At 38.8% G+C, this 16,566-nt stretch overlaps 1 protein-coding gene across 4 annotated transcripts in view; it reads left to right on the forward strand.

Moving 5' to 3' along the window:
• CNTRL (centriolin) overlaps positions 1-16,566 on the forward strand; it is a 63,685-nt gene that overhangs the window by 5,807 nt on the left and 41,312 nt on the right. For 2 of the 4 annotated variants that reach the window (XM_083721560.1, XM_083721561.1), the window contains 10 exons: positions 149-404; positions 2,089-2,222; positions 3,860-3,990; positions 5,543-5,684; positions 7,136-7,322; positions 8,235-8,428; positions 11,325-11,444; positions 11,664-11,886; positions 13,042-13,151; positions 13,779-13,973. In XM_083721560.1, coding sequence (XP_083577686.1) covers positions 254-404; positions 2,089-2,222; positions 3,860-3,990; positions 5,543-5,684; positions 7,136-7,322; positions 8,235-8,428; positions 11,325-11,444; positions 11,664-11,886; positions 13,042-13,151; positions 13,779-13,973 — 1,587 coding nt within the window. In that variant the 5' untranslated portion in view covers positions 149-253. Of the gene's footprint in view, positions 1-148; positions 405-2,088; positions 2,223-3,859; positions 3,991-5,542; positions 5,685-7,135; positions 7,323-7,906; positions 8,003-8,234; positions 8,429-10,099; positions 10,148-11,324; positions 11,445-11,663; positions 11,887-13,041; positions 13,152-13,778; positions 13,974-16,566 lie in introns of those variants that run through there. The other 2 variants (XM_083721559.1, XM_083721562.1) reach the window with 2 other exon arrangements.

Here is a 16,566-nt window from a genome sequence, read left to right on the forward strand (position 1 = left end):
AGTTGTAAAAGCTCTGAAAGAAAGTTTCTTTAATATTCATTTAACATAACCAATAATTAAGATCTGTAGATTACATTTGAGCAGTATATGAATATTTTTATGCCCTTGGAAACGATTTAAAGAGGATCTTGTGTTTGTCTGCTTGTAGCTTTTCACCTAATACTATGCAGCATTCTGTGCAGTAAGGAAAGGCCAGCCACAAAGAGCACCACTTAGAAATAGACTGTTGTCTTCATCTCGAACTCGGAGTCCAATGTCTACTGTGAGTTCAAGCAGCAGGTCACCATCTCCATTGAGCAGACGAGGTATTCCAGCTACTTATCTGACAAAGGGGAAAAGGCATCAAGGAAATGCACCTGAAGAAAGTGATACAGGAATTCCCTCTGAATCTTCAATTGGACAAGGTATAGTAGTTAATAGCATTTTAAACTATACATTTTTGACATTTAGATCTAGACATATGCCCGGATTTTATTTTATTTTGGTGGGGGAACAATAGAATATGGCTTTTGAACTAGCTTTTATTTCTTGATTGTTTGATAACTATGTATTCCACTATAGAGCACAGTATTTCCAGGCACCTCAATTTCATATAATAATAACACAGGAAAAAAAGAGTTAAAGACAGGAAATAACACAATGCCTTGTTTCACCTGGCATGAAAATGACATCAACAGAAGGTACCAGGTGATGCTCCCTAGGAAGAGCATTCCAGAAACTAATATCTATTTAGAGCATTTTGTAGATAATAAGAGCACAACATGTTCTCAGGCAGGTGCAGCTGAGTGTGTTTAGAGGTGCCAGAGGGCCCACTAGAGAGTTCTTTTGTTCAGAACCGGAGGGCCTTCTCCATGTGCCCCATCCAAAAGAAGGTCAGAGGTTGGTGACACAGGAGAGGAGCTTTTCAGTTGTCCCAGCACACCTTGCCCAAAACTATGGCATGTTTTAATGTGGCAACAAAAAGTTGTTGAAGTCAGCACCAGGCAGGGCACACTGAGAAGAACCTGGTTGGTGGAAGGACCCTGAGTGAGTGACTGGGCGAAGAAAGGAAAGAGGTGGGAGGATCCACCACTTTCTGTGTGAGACAAGAGTTAAGAGCTACCTTTGAGAGAGGACTTTCTCTATTTTTGTTTTTGTTAGATTAGTTTCTTTTATCTTGCTGTATTATTTGGAACTCTGTCCCTACTTTCCACGTTAATGGATGGTGGAGAAGTTAGCATAGTGCTTATAGAGAGGAGCAATGCTGGGTAGTTGGACTTGCCATGGTGGAGAACTTAGCTGCACCCATGTGGGTGGTAAGCTGCAGGCAGCAGTTTTCCCACCAGCAATAATTCACAGAAAGCTCTGAAAGGGGGCATTCTAGGCCAAAGACAAAGACTGGCAGCTTTGGAACATAGGATCTGGGTGTGTTCATGTTGGGATAAGTGTTCTGTCAGGGTATGCCTGCTTGGTTTCAGTTGGGAGTGAAATCTAAGCATTAGGCCAAAAGGTTTCATGGAAAAGTAATTTTTAAAAATGCCTTTAAAGTAAGAGATGTTCAGGAAGAGAGTTCAGGAGAAGAAGTGAGGGGAAATGGAAGGAACCATAAAAAATAGAAAAAGAATTATTGAAAGATAATACCCTTCTTTGAAAAGACAATTACTGAACTTTTAAAACAGGGATGGAGAATCTGTGGCCCTCCAGATGTTTTCCCCTGCAGCTACTATCACCCCTGACTTTTGACCATACTAGCTGGGGCTAGTAGGAATCAGAGTCTAATGATATCTGGAGGACTACATGTTAGGCACTCCTATTGTAAAGAGACATGATAATGGAAAGCAAAGGGGATAAATGGCAAGTTTGATGGTCAATAAACATAGACCATTATGAGGTTCATGATGGAAGTGTCAGTATCCAAAGTTATTAGCTCAGTGATAGAAACAACTCACTAATAGGTTTGCTTTGTCATACTACATATTTTATGAACATGCTAAAAGCACTTTTTAATGCAATCAGATATTTTGTCCTTTATGACAAAACTTTCAGTTGAATGCTTTTCTTTCTATTATTGTATTGTCACACACAGCAATACCTTATTGTTCATTTCAGATGACAACTGTATCAGTCCAGGTATCAGATACATAACTGAGACTCTTATCAAGAAGCTGTCCAAACAGGAAAATCTGGCACGCATAACTACTCTAAATCTTTCCCTTGCCAAAGATGGGGGAAAGAAGTTTAAGGTATAATGTTTATTATTATTTTTCCTCTCACCTTTCCCCCTGATGGGACTCAGGGGAATGTCAGACTTGTGTCTATTCACCTAGAACAAAAAAATTGCTGCATATAGAGCTACCACTGCACATTCCAATTTGCCTACAAAAACTACCCATAGAGTCCTTGACTTTATATCATGCCTTTTAAAAAGTATACAGTCGATTTTTTTATACTATATATTGCTGGTACTCCTGTTCCAATGACTTGCTTCTAGGGCTATTTATCAAGGCAAATTATCCAGACCAGAATAAGTGAATTCCCTAGCTTAGAGGTTTTATCTAAAAGCAATAACCTTTCTACAGCCCAAGCAAGGGTGGAAAACCAGGCTCTCCAGAATTTATATTGAGTAGTCAATGCAGAGCATTCATACAAATTGCAAATCACAGAGGCTGATGTTCTACACCTTTATTTCCTTCTGTGCCTGAAGAGAGTAGTGTAAACAAAAAGACTCCTAGTGAGTTCACTTGGCTGGATCCCATTCTGAGAGGCTCCCCAAATAAGTCCTGACACCATTTTAATAAACTAAATACAATAGCATATTTCACATTTCATTGTAGACCAGGAGTTGCTAGTATGCCCTATATATGTGGGACTAAAACTCCCATCAGCCCCAGCCAGTATGGCCAATGGTAAGGTATAATGGGAACATCTAGAGGAGGTACCATGTTGGCTATCTCTGCAGTAAACCATAGTTAATGGTTTACCCTGAATATTGTTTCCCACCAGCACATGGAGGGAAAAAAAATAAACCCGTGACCTAGCATTATGTCCCTGATTAAAGGACCCTAGTGAGTAAACCAAGAACAAACCATGGCTCCAGTTCCTGATTTTGGGGGTAGTGTAACAAAGCATCATCCCTGATTTGAATGTAAAGCTACACCAGCAATTTGTTTCCTCCTAGCATGAGTTGGAAAGAGCAAAAATTGGATCAGCACATTCACAGCAAACCATTGACTATAGTTTACCAGGAAGTGTGAATAAGACAATTGGAAGAAAAAATAAAACGTGGTGTCCTGTTGAAGAGAATTAGGCACAGCTTAAAATAACTTTAATTCAATTGAGTTCATTTGCTTAAAATGATGAGTAACCACATGGGTGTAGCCAAAGGTTTGTAGGGGAGGGAAGGTGCCCCTGCCCCAATTCAAATAAGTAAATAAAAATATTTAACTAACTAACCAATTGCATCACAAATAACTTGGTTCTGCGCCCCCCCCCCACATAAAGTCTGCCACCCTAAAATAAATCGTGGCTATGCCCAAAGGTAAGCAGAAAACCTAGTAATCATGTCTTTCTTTGCAATTTCTTTCTCAGTATCAGACTGAGATAAAGCTGGTTTTTTACAACCGTTTTACATCTCTGAATTTGGCCACTTGAGAAGCTGCCTCCAAATATTTAAGATGCTCAAAATAAGTTTTTAAATGCCTCTTGGGTGAAACTTTTTTTAAAAGTTCAAAATCAGTTGGTACAATTACACTCAATTATTAATCTCAGTTGATAGCAATGATTAATTGTTTGTCAGCATGGCTCTGAAAAATAGAAGGCTACTGTTTTATCTCACTGTCAACACTATTCTAGTAGTTTTATATCTTGTGTATATTTTCAGTACCTAGAAAATCTTGAGAAGTGTGGTAAACTCGAGGTCCTCAATCTCAGTAACAATCTGATTGAGAAGATTGAAAAACTAGACAAACTTTTAAAGCTACGTGACCTCAATCTATCATTCAACAAAATATGGTAAGCAAGATTATAGCAAAATACTGTTTTCTTAGTATGGTGCATTAAAAGATTCATTGTTGCAAAATGTTGCTACATTGGGATTGTGAACCATGAAACAGGAACAGCTTCCACCAAAGAGAGAACTAAAAATAACCCAGGCTGTAGGAGTCTGTAGCTCTAGTGCTTTTGTTTTGGTGCTGGTACTTTTTTAGCAAAGCAGCTTTCATAATTTGATGCAGAAATGGCATCAAGGTATTAAAATCCTTCATGATTGTAGAGGTAGAACATGGGAAGCTGTCTTATACCACATTCTATACCACATTGGTTGTGTTCCTGCTCACTCTGGATATGTAAGTTATACCTTGGAAGTCGTACAGAATCCATTCTGGAAGTCCATTCGACTTCCAAAACATTCAAAAACCAAAGCGTAGCTTCCGATGTGTTATTGTGGGGTCCAAAGTCCCCATGGCCCCTAGGAATTGGCTCCTTTAGTGGTCAGTGGACTAGGGGGACTTTGATAGGACTTTGGATGACACCAGTTTTCACTGTCAGGCTGCAACACTTCAGAATAGATATGTCTAGGATTGCACAGTTAACTCTGTGAAGTTAAGTTGCCTAAACCTGAATGCTACCATTTAACTATCTTTTTGGATCAGGCTGCCCATTGATTTCTACACACTACATTTGATGTAACTTCCTCACTTGGTGAAACAGCTTTTCTATGATGAAATGTGGATTAGAGCAATGAGTTGTGTGGGGTTTTTTAAAAAAAACAACAACACCAAGGCATAACAACGCAGGCATGATAAACCTTTTCAAATGAAAGCAGAGAAGGGCACAAGCAATTTCCCTCCTACCATATGCTGATTAGAATGGTATAGTTTTTGGAGCGTAAAATAGAACCTTTCCAAACAGTCAATAGTACAGTATTTACAATAATATTTTAATGAAGTTTTGCTTAACATTCCTGAAAATCCCCAACAATATTGCAACAGTTTTCTGATTTCAGAAATTTTATTTACTGGCATAGTATCTTGATAGCTATTGTTTGTCCTCCCTAAATATATGTTTTATTCTATATTTGTTTTAAAATGGCAAAATGAAAACAGTTATGCAAACACCAAACCAGGTATCAAGCCGAAAAGCTGCATATAGTTTTGGAGGAACTCAATTTACATGAAATAATCATTTATCAAACATCTATTGTAATTGCATCTTATTCTTTCTTGTGCTTGCTGTAAATTTAATTCCTCAAAGCTTTTTGGCTTGGAGTCTCATTTTCTGTTTGTAGACTAAACAAAACATACTTTACAGATGCAGAGCACTAGGATTCCATGACTCCAAACCCAAAGGTTTAGGAAGAAATGGTAGAATATTCAACAGGTCTCCAGTGTTTGTGGCTAAGCCTTTTAAAAAACTATGAAGCCAGATGTGAGCACGTATGAGAGTTGTTCCTGGTTTTAGAAATCATGGTTTGAAAATGTTCCCTGTGTCCTAGGAGAAACTTAAAGCTATACAGATGTTGTTCATCTTATAATATATAACTTCAACATTTCTCTCTGTTCACCAGTAAAATAGAAGGTATTGAACATCTACAGAATTTACAGAAGCTGAACCTTGCTGGCAATGAGATTGAGCACATCCCAGCATGGGTAGGGAAGAAACTCAGGTCCTTGCGCATCCTGAATTTGAGAAAAAACAAAATATCATCAGTAAGTGATTTCAACTTAGAGCGATGCTTGCAGAACACTCCTTGTTTTTGGATTTTAGTTGTTGTCTGCTTACTTCTTTCTTTAAGCCTTTTCCTTAAGATAACACTTATAGACATTTGAAAATCGCTGTCTCTGTAGAAGATTGATAATAACCATGTATAGCAGTTAGCTATATTTAATTATTATTTCTTTACTTTTAAAGATTGAGCCTTCCAAGCACCTGTGAATGCTTTCATCTGGTGACAAATCACAGAAATACATGATTTTAAAGGAAGATAAGATGAAGTAGGGTACATTTCTCATGTGATGAAATGTAAAGAGGACTAGAAAATGAGAGACAATCATATAGTTCCAGCAATTTTTCCATAAAGCCAAGAGCAAGTGTCAGTGTGAGGATTTCCCCCCAGAGATTCCCACTGTATGATGCTTAGAATTATATGTTGACATATGCTAAGGCAGTAGCTTGCAAAACTATTTTCCAGAAGGCCTTTGGAGCTTTTCAGGAGTTCTTCAGTGAGAAGATTAGTAATTCTGGCTGAGTGCCCCTGATAGGCACATGGCTCTCCAGTGGCACTCTCTCCAGCAATGCACAGCTGGAGGAGAGTAGGTGTGTTCTCCATCCAAGTGGAGCAATAATAAGGTTGTATACATCAGTTCCCTGTATGAGCTTAGTGACTGTCCTAGAATTTATCATAGAGTGCTACGTGGAGCACTGAGATTCCATGACAGTCACCTTAGAATGCCCCAGCAGACAGAATATGCTAAAGGATTCCTGAAGTTTTTTTTTAACCTATTGAACTGAGGCCTTTTGTCTTCATTCAGGTCCATGTATCACAGATGTTGGGATCCTTTGACCATCAGCCCCAGCAAGCATGGCCAGTGGGTAGGGATGATGGGAGTTGCAGTTCAGCAAAATCTGGAGGGTCAAAGGTTCCCCACACCTGATATATTTTCTCAATTTTAACTAGGGCTGAGTCAAAACTATTCAGTTTTGCTTTAAGTTTTGGATGTGCTTCATTGAATTATTTAAGCTTAAGACCTTCACAAAGTTTCTTGCACCATTAGAAACAGCCCTTGGAGGCATTTTGTACAACACTCTGAACAATACTTGTGTTTAGGACTTGGATGAAAACTCGAGAAACAGTTCTGATGGGGGGGGGCATATCTCTTCATGGAAAGATACGCCCTTGTTGGGAACACATGTTTCAGCACTCAAATGAAATCTCCTAACATTTTGACTGAGGAGCTCTGGTGTTTTTTTGCCTTTGTGTAAACACTGTTAATGCCTTGTTATCACTGACACAGTATGATTTCACTGGTCTGGGTTCAGTTTTAACATAAATAATTGACTTAATATTTTATGTTAGATTATGTGTCTATAAGCAGAAAATGGAATATGTTTCATGCTTCAAAGAATATCTAATTCTTGTACCTCCCCTCCTTTCTTTCAGCTCCATGAGGTAGCTAAACTGAAGTCTCTTAAAGACTTGACTTCTCTGTTTCTGGCAGACAATCCTGTTGTAAACCTTCCTCATTATCGTCTGTATACCATATTCCATTTGAGGTCACTGGAAGATCTTGAGGGACAGCCAGTGACAAACCATGACAGAGAAGAAGCTCTTGAGAGGTTTAATTTAGGTAAATATGATAATCATACAACAGTTCTAGCTAATACATGTCTACTCAGAAGTAATTCCTGTTGAGATCTTACATGATGAGGGGCTGGAAGAATAAAGGAAAGCTCTCAGCTGAAAGCTGGGGGGGTCCACCACTTTCTGTGTGAGACAGGAATTAAGAGCTACCTGTGAGAGAGGACTCTGCATGTTCATTTTCTTTAGTTTATTTTTTAAACTGTATTGTATGGTTCACCAGAAGCGGCTTAGTCATGCTGGCCACATGACCCGGAAGCTGAACGCCAGCTCCCTCGGCCAGTAAAGTGAGATGAGCACCGCAACCCCAGAGTTGTCCATGACTGGACCTAACAGTCAGGGGTCCCTTTAACTTTACCTATTATAAATACAGTAAAAATGTTTTACTCAGATGTTTTACCTCCAGATGTTTTGAGACTACAGTTCCCATCATCCCTGATCACTGTTCCTGCTAGCTAGGGATCATGGGAGTTGTAGGCCAAAAACATCTGGAGGGCCGAGTTTGAGAAAGTCTACAATAGGCAGAACTTATGCAAATAAGCTTTGGAATCTTTGTCCTTGGCAGTTAGAAGGACAACTGCTCTTTTCTGACCTGTCTGCTGTGTGGTGACAGGGCTTCAGAGGAGTTCCAGCTTCCTTGACTTTTTTAAAACAACAAGTGTGAGGGTGGTAGGTACCTTCTCACCTGAACCTAGATTAGATTGGATGGGAAGACCTCTTCCTTCTGTCTATTAAACTGTGAGACTTGGTGTTGATTTTATGCCCATTAGGAAATTTGCATGCTTTAACCACATGCATCTTTGGGGAAAGCCACTAGTGTCGTTGGTTTCCTTTTCTGTCAGTGATCAGTAAATGTAGCAGAAGGAGTGTATATGATTTGCTGATTTGCCTTATTCTGCAGAAGAGATAGAAAATCTAGAAAAGGACTTGGAGAAAACTGTGAAAGAGCTGGAAGACCTTAAAATCAAACACTCTGACTTGGGCGAACAACTTCAGCAACAAGATGACCTTAACAAATCATTAAAACAAAAAAATCTGCAACAGAAACAAAGCTGTCATGACCTGGAGAGTGAACTAGAGACAAAAAATGAGCTGGTAAAGCAACCTTGGTTCTTAAAATCCCAGTAGACTGTTGAATATCTCTAGAAATTTCTTATGGCATTGAATGATACTGTTTTGAGGAGGACACTAGGTTAACATTTACAGTGTGGTAGTACAATTGACTCCAGTAGGACTACAGCAGTACAGTCATACCTCTGGTTACATACGCTTCAGGTTACAGACTCCGCTAACCCAGTTAAGAACTTTGCTTCAGGATGAGGACAGAAATTGTGCTCCGGCGGCACAGCAGCAGGAGGCCCCATTAGCTAAAGTGGTGCTTCAGGTTAAGAACAGTTTCAGGTTAAGAATGGACCTCCGGAACAAATCAAGTACCTAACCCGAGGTACCACTGTATATCAAGTCATGGGAATAATCTCATTATTTGGCTTTCTATTTGGTTTATCTGACAATAGCCATTATATTATCATTATATTTGTATGTGTTATGTTTAAAATTATTAGAAAGCTAAATGTTTTCTAGTCTTCTTAGTACACATTTTTTGTCTTCAGATAGATGGATTTAAATGTTTTCTGGTTGGGCATTAAGCCATGAGTTCTGTTGTTGCCATAAATCCCATTGTATCTATGGTTTATTTCTAACATTCAATGTGCTTCTGAACAGAGCCCCAACTTTTATTTCTGGATGTAAAATCCACAGGTGGTTTGGTGGATTTTGTATGCAGAAATGAAAAATTAGGATTGTACAGTGGTGCCCCACAAGACGAATGCCTCGCAAAATGAAAAACGTGCAAGACGAAAGGGTTTTTCGGTTTTTGCGTCGCTTCGCAAGACGAATTTCCCTATGGGCTTGCTTCGCAAGACGAAAACGTCTTGCAAGTTTGTTCGCTTTTTTCCTAAAGCCGCTTGAAGAGGCGCAGTTGCAACGGACCGTGCTTCGCAAGACGAAAAACATCGCAAGACGAAAAGACTCGCGGAACGAATTAATTTCGTCTTGCGAGGCAACACTGTATTTAAAAACCTTAATGGCTAATTAAGCTTTGAGTTTCTTTATTAAATCATTGTTTGCATGTCTGCAATAATTACTGGGAGTTAGGTCTTCCCTTTTAATTAAGATTCTTCAGAGCTGGGCTTACTGAAAACTGGCTTTGTAAGGTGTGTGTCTTTATGACTACACTGTCGTTATCCCACCGAAATGAATGGGCGCTAGATTTTTTCAATGGATTGTATTCAGTAGATAACATACACATCCAATTGAATAAATAGAACAAACAGTTTAATCTTATTAGTATCTTGATCTGGTAACATATATTTTTCAGCACTGTCTTCTCTTGTCCTTCTGGTGACTGATTTAGTTTGCTCCTCTTTTCATTTAGCCTGTATCTTGGTTTGTTTGATCCATTTCCTTTATTGCTGACTGAGCCTTTATTCTTCACTAAAGGTAGCCTCTGTGTGTATAAGCTTGACTACGCTTTTTTTGGGCTGCAACCCATAGTGCTTCTTTGCATGGTCCTGTTTTGAATTATTCAATAATGTGAAAGCTGTACTTGTTTTATCATTATTTGTTCACCAAAAACACTTCCCTGTGTCAAATATTTTTCTAAATTAGAAGTTGTGCATGGTGTTGGATACTTTGATTTAGAAATCTAATTCTTTTCCTTCTTCCAATCTTTCCTGTTTCTGCCCTTTTCTCTCCCCGTCCCTTCAGTTCTTCCTACTGCTACCTATTGGAACCTTGCTGCATGCTCTCCTTCAGGTATCCAACAATAAAACAGTCAAAAGAGAGAGAGCACCCACTTCTCTTCCAGATAAACGAAAATAATAGGATAGTTTCAAATTGGGACTGCTTATGTTTCCATCAGTCTGTTTGGTTCTTCAAATATATTTGTGATTATAGGTAAAGGTACATACAGATTTAGGTGGATCCAATGCATTTATGATTCTTAAGCATTCTTTGTTTTCCATAGCTCATGGTTAGGCACAAATCAATATATGAAACCAAGGTTTGCGTGAGCTGTGGTTAAGTGTTATAGTTGCACTTGATCAAGTCAAAGTTAAGGCAGTTTCTCCATCACTCATAGTAAGAAGGTCTCCCAGGTGGCTCTGGAGTATGCATGAACTCTGGGGCAGGATGAGCTGCATTTGACTGTTAACCAGGCTTAGGCTACAAACCATGGTTTGTGCTTACCATCATCAAGTATTATATCTGCAGAAGGCACTAATCCCAATACAACTTACATGCAAAAATTAACTGGAAAAATATGACCAAGACAGCATTTTTATTTTTGTTGTGTTCTGCTAGCTTCTAAAAGTAAAAGAGGGGGGGAAATGCTAACAGAGTAAGTGCCTCATTCTATTCAGTTCAGAAAAATGGAAATAATGAGGCTAGAGCATTTGGTGCCCTATTTTTATTTTAGTATCAGATTTATCAATATTTGAATACTACAGTAAAGTGAATGACTGGTTAATTCTTTTTTATTTTGAGTGTACATGTATTTTCAGCATTGTGCATGACATACCATTTGCAGATACCTTAACGTGATTTGCATTAGATAGTAAATTGTTGTGATGCAGCAAATCTTGCATACAACTATTGCCAGCCGCTCCATAGCAGACAAGCCACTCCATAGCTGACAATTTGGAAAGACTCGAAGTGCATGCTGGGACTGGCTTGCTTTGTCATAGCCGGTGTGTGTGTTTGTGTGTCTGTGTTTTGTTTAACTATCTGTATAAATGCAACATCTAAAGCAAATGCATTTTGTTATGCAAGTCTGACTAGTGTACCCTGTATTTTTACTATATAAAGATGTTTGTGTTGTGTCATTCATGCATGGATCATATAGCGACCCATGACACTGGCATTCCATTTAAATATATTTGTTTATAAGACACAATTTGTTAACCTTTTGTTTGTTTTTTTGTTTGTTTGTTAGCTAAAACAGAAGACGGTGGAATTAACCCGAGCCTGTCAGAAACAATATGAGCTGGAGCAAGAACTGGCTTTTTATAAGATTGATGCCAAGTTTGAACCATTAGGTTATTATCCAATAGAGGTAATTATTTGAAAATAGTATTTTCAGTTTTAGAGAACCTACTTGATCCCAAACTTGTGCTGCACATCTGAATCAAAGTACAAAATCAGAACTGACACTCTGTTCCCCTCCTCAACTCCAAACTGATGGTGAGGATGGTAGAGGAGCCTATCTCCAGTTGCACTAAACTGCCAAGGCACTCCAGTCTGGCTGAATTTGTACTATTATGTCCTATTTCAGGATGTTGAACTTGATGATGTACCGGGTGAAAGCCCTTACATTGGGAAATCTAGATACAAAAGGAACATGTACGCTGTAGAAGGCTATATCCCTACCAAGGTTCAGAAGATGCAGGTGGGAAATCTGGAAGAAGCAGAAGAACAAAAGATTCAGAAGCTGAAACTGAATATTCTTCAGTCACTAGATGCACAACTAGAAGAAAAAGAGAGAAAGGTTAAAGGAGGTACTTCCAACCTCCCCTCCCCTTGCAAAGTTAAATGTAGAAAACCTTTCACTCTGTGTGTATTGTCTTCCATCTGATGCTCTTGATTTCTGCTGTGAATGTTAAAGCTGACAGTTAAATTACTGACTCAACAGCATCTGAGTATCAGTCTAGTGAGGCGAGGGCTGAGGTGACATTTGAATACAAGACTTCCCAGTTTACACTCCTAGCCATTACAGTAGGTTTCAGTAGGCCAAAGGAATGGGTTTTACCAAAGCAGCTTCAGATCTCCTTCAAAGTGGAGCAGTTCAGCAGTTTTAAGCCCTGAACTCAATGGTCTAAAGAGGGGTGGCCATATGTGTTACATCAGTGTTATGTTAAAGCAAAATCCAAACAAGTTTGCCAACCCTGATGAAAAGGAAATGCTCTGTGCATGTTCCACTGTTTAAAGCCAAATCATGGCACCATCATGACTACAGAAATAAAATGTGGCTTGCTTCTACCACCCCAATTGTAAACATTTCTACTTGGGAATAAGAATCATTTGGTTATGGAAAAGGATAACATGTTTATCTAGTAACAATAAATAACCATGTGCAACTAAACCAAGTTTAGTCAGTTATCTCTTGATTATAAAACATTTTACAATATAATAAGAAAACATGCTGTAGCAACCAGAAGCAGGCCAGGTACAGGACTGGACCTGTTTGCCACTGTCCTCCTCATCTGCTGTTCTCTGGGTGGTTATTTGGGGCCCTAGATTTAGTCCCAAGACCCAGGTCTAGTCTGCACTATTATTCAGTCACTTGAATGCAACTCCATTCAAACTGGCTCACGATTGACCTTTTTCCTAACACCTTCCTAATTTTTGACCTGCTAGATCTCATTCAGTAAATCTATGTAAGCATATACATAAAAGACTACATATAATGCAATCCAAGCCTGCTCAGAAGCAAGCTCCATTGCCTTCAATTGAATTTATTTCCAAATCAGTGTATATAGCACTATAGCCTAAAAGACTTGCAGCATCCACAAACTTTCCTGTGCACTTCCCTGGATTGTGACCGCTGCTTTCTACCCTTCTGGAGACATTCACCATAACTGCAACATATGTCCATGTTGGCACTGGATAGCTGCAATTGGCATGTCTTTATCATTTGTTTCTCATTTTCCCAGCCCAAGAAAAATTAACAGAATTGCTAGGTGAAGTAGCCAATGCAGAGCACCGTGTTTTAAAAGCAACAGAGGAGCTTGAACTAGTCCAAGATGTTGTGGCTCAGAAAAAGGTATGTATATAAGCCTCTACTCCCCTGATAGGTTCTCCCCTAGAGCATTCTGTACATATTTATAGGCACAAGGTGAAAACATTTCTCTGTAACTATGGCCTTTTAAATGTGTTTGTGGGAGAGGGGTATTGATTCATTTTTGTTTCATTCTGTATGTTGTGTTTTCAGTTTGTATTTTTATGTTGTATACACATTAATGCAGTATACAATTTAATAAACAACAATGTGGCAATAAACTGAAACAATTGAAAAGACCTGTTTATTTTTTTGTGCATAATTGCCAAATTTCAAGCATTCCAATCTAATGCTTTGGGGCTGCACAGTAAAGCTGCATACCTTATTCCAACACTTGGCCATATGTAGCACTAAGGAAAAAGGCAGGTTTTCATAGATGATAACTTTTCCCTGTGAAATGCAGTGATAGACTGATAGCCCTGTGGATGTTTACTTGAGATGCATTGGGACTAACTTCTATGTAAGCATTTATAGAATTGGGCCCACACTGCAGAATTCAAGTTCACAAGGAAAATCACTGAATCATATTTTTAAACCATACAGCTTGTGTAGTCTCTGAATCCTTTGTATCTCAGTTTTAGTTAGGTGTGTTTTCTGTTTGTTCAAATCTAGATGTCAGACGTGGAAAAGGATTGTCTTAGGCAAGAGCTAAGCAACAAGATACTTCTCCTAAATCAACTACGAGAAGAAGCTCTAGAACTAGAGAAACAGATGGAAAGGCAGCAGGAAGACATGGCCAAAAAAGAGAAGGAGTTAGGAGAACTGCAGCGTTTTATAGATTCTCTAGATCCTGAAGACCCAAGACATGTAAGTTTTACACACACATATATACATGAATTCCATATATATAGTATTAATAGGAAATGCCAAATAAATTATTGAATAAATATCCAGTTAGCAGGAATAAAATTAGAATCTAGTTTTGTTTGAGTAATAGAGTAAATGACACTGTGCCCACAGGATTGTAGGAAAAGAGTTCTGCTAAATTTCAGTGGAGTATCTTTGCCCATTAAAATATATTTTTTCTAAAGAATTATTTCCAAAATATTTAATAAACGTATACAGTGTTTGACATTTAACTAGCACATTGCTGAAACATCATCAGAAAAGTTCATAGGTTCAGATGCAATTCCCTAGGTTCTTTCCTTCATATAATGAAACAAGCTTCATTTATGAAAAGAAAATATATGCATTCATGGGGTGGTGAATATGTATTAGTACTGCATCTTAGGGTGATATTATTATTAATTTGATCATTTTATGTTTTTATTTATTTTATATGGTACAGAAGATACATTTTGAGAAAATCATTGCTACCACAGTAAACAATAAGCAACATGTCCCAATAAAATTACTAACTTTGGTCGTGCTATGTAATAAAGTTGAATTAGATTACTCTAAGAGATTATGCCATATTTTCCCATGCGTATTGGGTGGATTCCTGCCATAGTCTGAACAATTTCTATATTAAATAAACATTTGCCCTATGTTATAAAAGGAATAGGAATTGTGTTTGCCCTTTGCTGCTCTGTCCTAACATGTTAATTTCTTAGCCAGTATTATTGTCCATATTCTGGTGTACCAAGAATCAATGTTAAGCCCAGTGCCAGTTTTCCAACAGCCAGGGCAATTATTAATTTGATATTGGAACTCTGGGGTCCTGGTCACGACATTTTCAAGTAATAAATGGATTGGAAGCAAGCTACTTCAAGGTCTGCTTCTCTCTCTATCTGGTATGGAGAGCCTCTGGCCCACTGGGCCTTTTTCATCCACACCCAAACAGTCTTCCTGAGACATGCTTGCTTCTTCCATACTATTTTGCAGAAATCTAGCCATGCAGGAATACATCTCTTCCTACATGGTCAGTTTGTTTTATTTTGGGTGTGTGACAGGAGTTTCCCTTTCTCTGTGCACAGGAAGCGAATGCAGAAAGAGATTTCCTACCTAGTCAGCTTGCTATGTTTCATCTCTAGGCATTGAGAAAGGAGATACAGTCATACCTCGAGTTAAATATGCTTCAGGTTGAGCATTTTCAGGTTACACTCTGCAGCGACCCAGAAGTAACGGAACGCATTACTTCCAGGCTTCGCTGCTCGCGCATGCGCAGACGCTCAAAATGACGTCACACGCATGCACAGAAGCGGCGAATCGCAACCCGTGCAGACGCACAGTCATGGGTTGCATTCTACTCAGGATGCGAACAGGGCTCCAGAACGGATCCCGTTCGCATCTAGAGGTACCACTGTACTTTTTTCCCAGGCCTGCCTGCCTTCTCCAGAAGGAATGTTTGGGTGGCCTCAGGGACCCATTCTACATTGTTCTTTTAAAAGCATGGCTGCAGTCTTTCAGATCATGTGACAGATAAAAAATACCATGTGAGAACATTCCAGATAATGGACTATGCATGCTCAAGATGGTCAAACAGCCATCCTCAGTCTGCATAGCAAACTGCTTTTGAAACTGAGTATGGAGATTTGCTATTCCAAAAAAAAAAGTCAAAATGTTCCACAAGGTTCACCTAATAGCTCTTTGTATTCTAGCCATTATCCTTTTTAAATCAATGTGGGAAGCTGCCTTATACTGAGAAAGTCCACTGTGCCATATAACTCAATACTGTCTACATTGACTGGCAGCAGTTCTCCAGGGTTTCAGGCAGGGGCCATTTCCAGCCCTACCTGAACATGCTGGTGATTCACCCTGGAAGCTTCTGCATTCAAAGCAGATCATCAGCCACTGAGCTATAGTCCTCCCTCTATTCAGGTGCTTATATTACCCTCACATGACATTCAATCCAATATTCACACACAAATATGATTCATTTGTGCCCTTGTCTTAAGAAGCAACCATGTGGCATGACCCTAAGCATGTTTATGCTAAGTAAGCCAACCAAGCTCAGTATTATTTGTTATTAAACATATTTTTTGAGCTATTGCAGATGAGTTTGTGGGGTTTTTTTGAAATAGTATGCACAAAGTCTTATTTCTCAGGAAAAGTTGATGCAGTCTGCTGCATATCCTAGGCTACGTTCTAACCTCACATTGGTTAGAAATATTTTAGCAGGACAGAAACAAGGAGAAGTAACATATTTCCTTCTCTCCGCAAGGCAGCATGTGATGCAGACACACCCTAAGAGAAAAATTGTCATTCCTTCTAAAACAATGTAGATTGACTGGTTTCTTAATCTCAAGATGACTCATGTTTTAAAGTTGCCTTTAACTATTTTGGGTGTGGACAGCTTTGTTTAATTGATCACACAGAATAAGGAATGCAATCTGGACCTACATTTATTGGTGTTACTGTATAATCTTCTTGGTGTCACAAAGCTCTAATTAGGCAGACCAGACCATTCCATTGTCCCAAGAGAGCAGTTCTGCATAATTAAGGCTGCAATTCAGTGCAC

Source organism: Podarcis gaigeae (assembly GCF_964106915.1).
Source record: "Podarcis gaigeae genome assembly, chromosome: Z".
In the NCBI taxonomy this organism is placed as follows: domain Eukaryota; kingdom Metazoa; phylum Chordata; class Lepidosauria; order Squamata; family Lacertidae; genus Podarcis; species Podarcis gaigeae.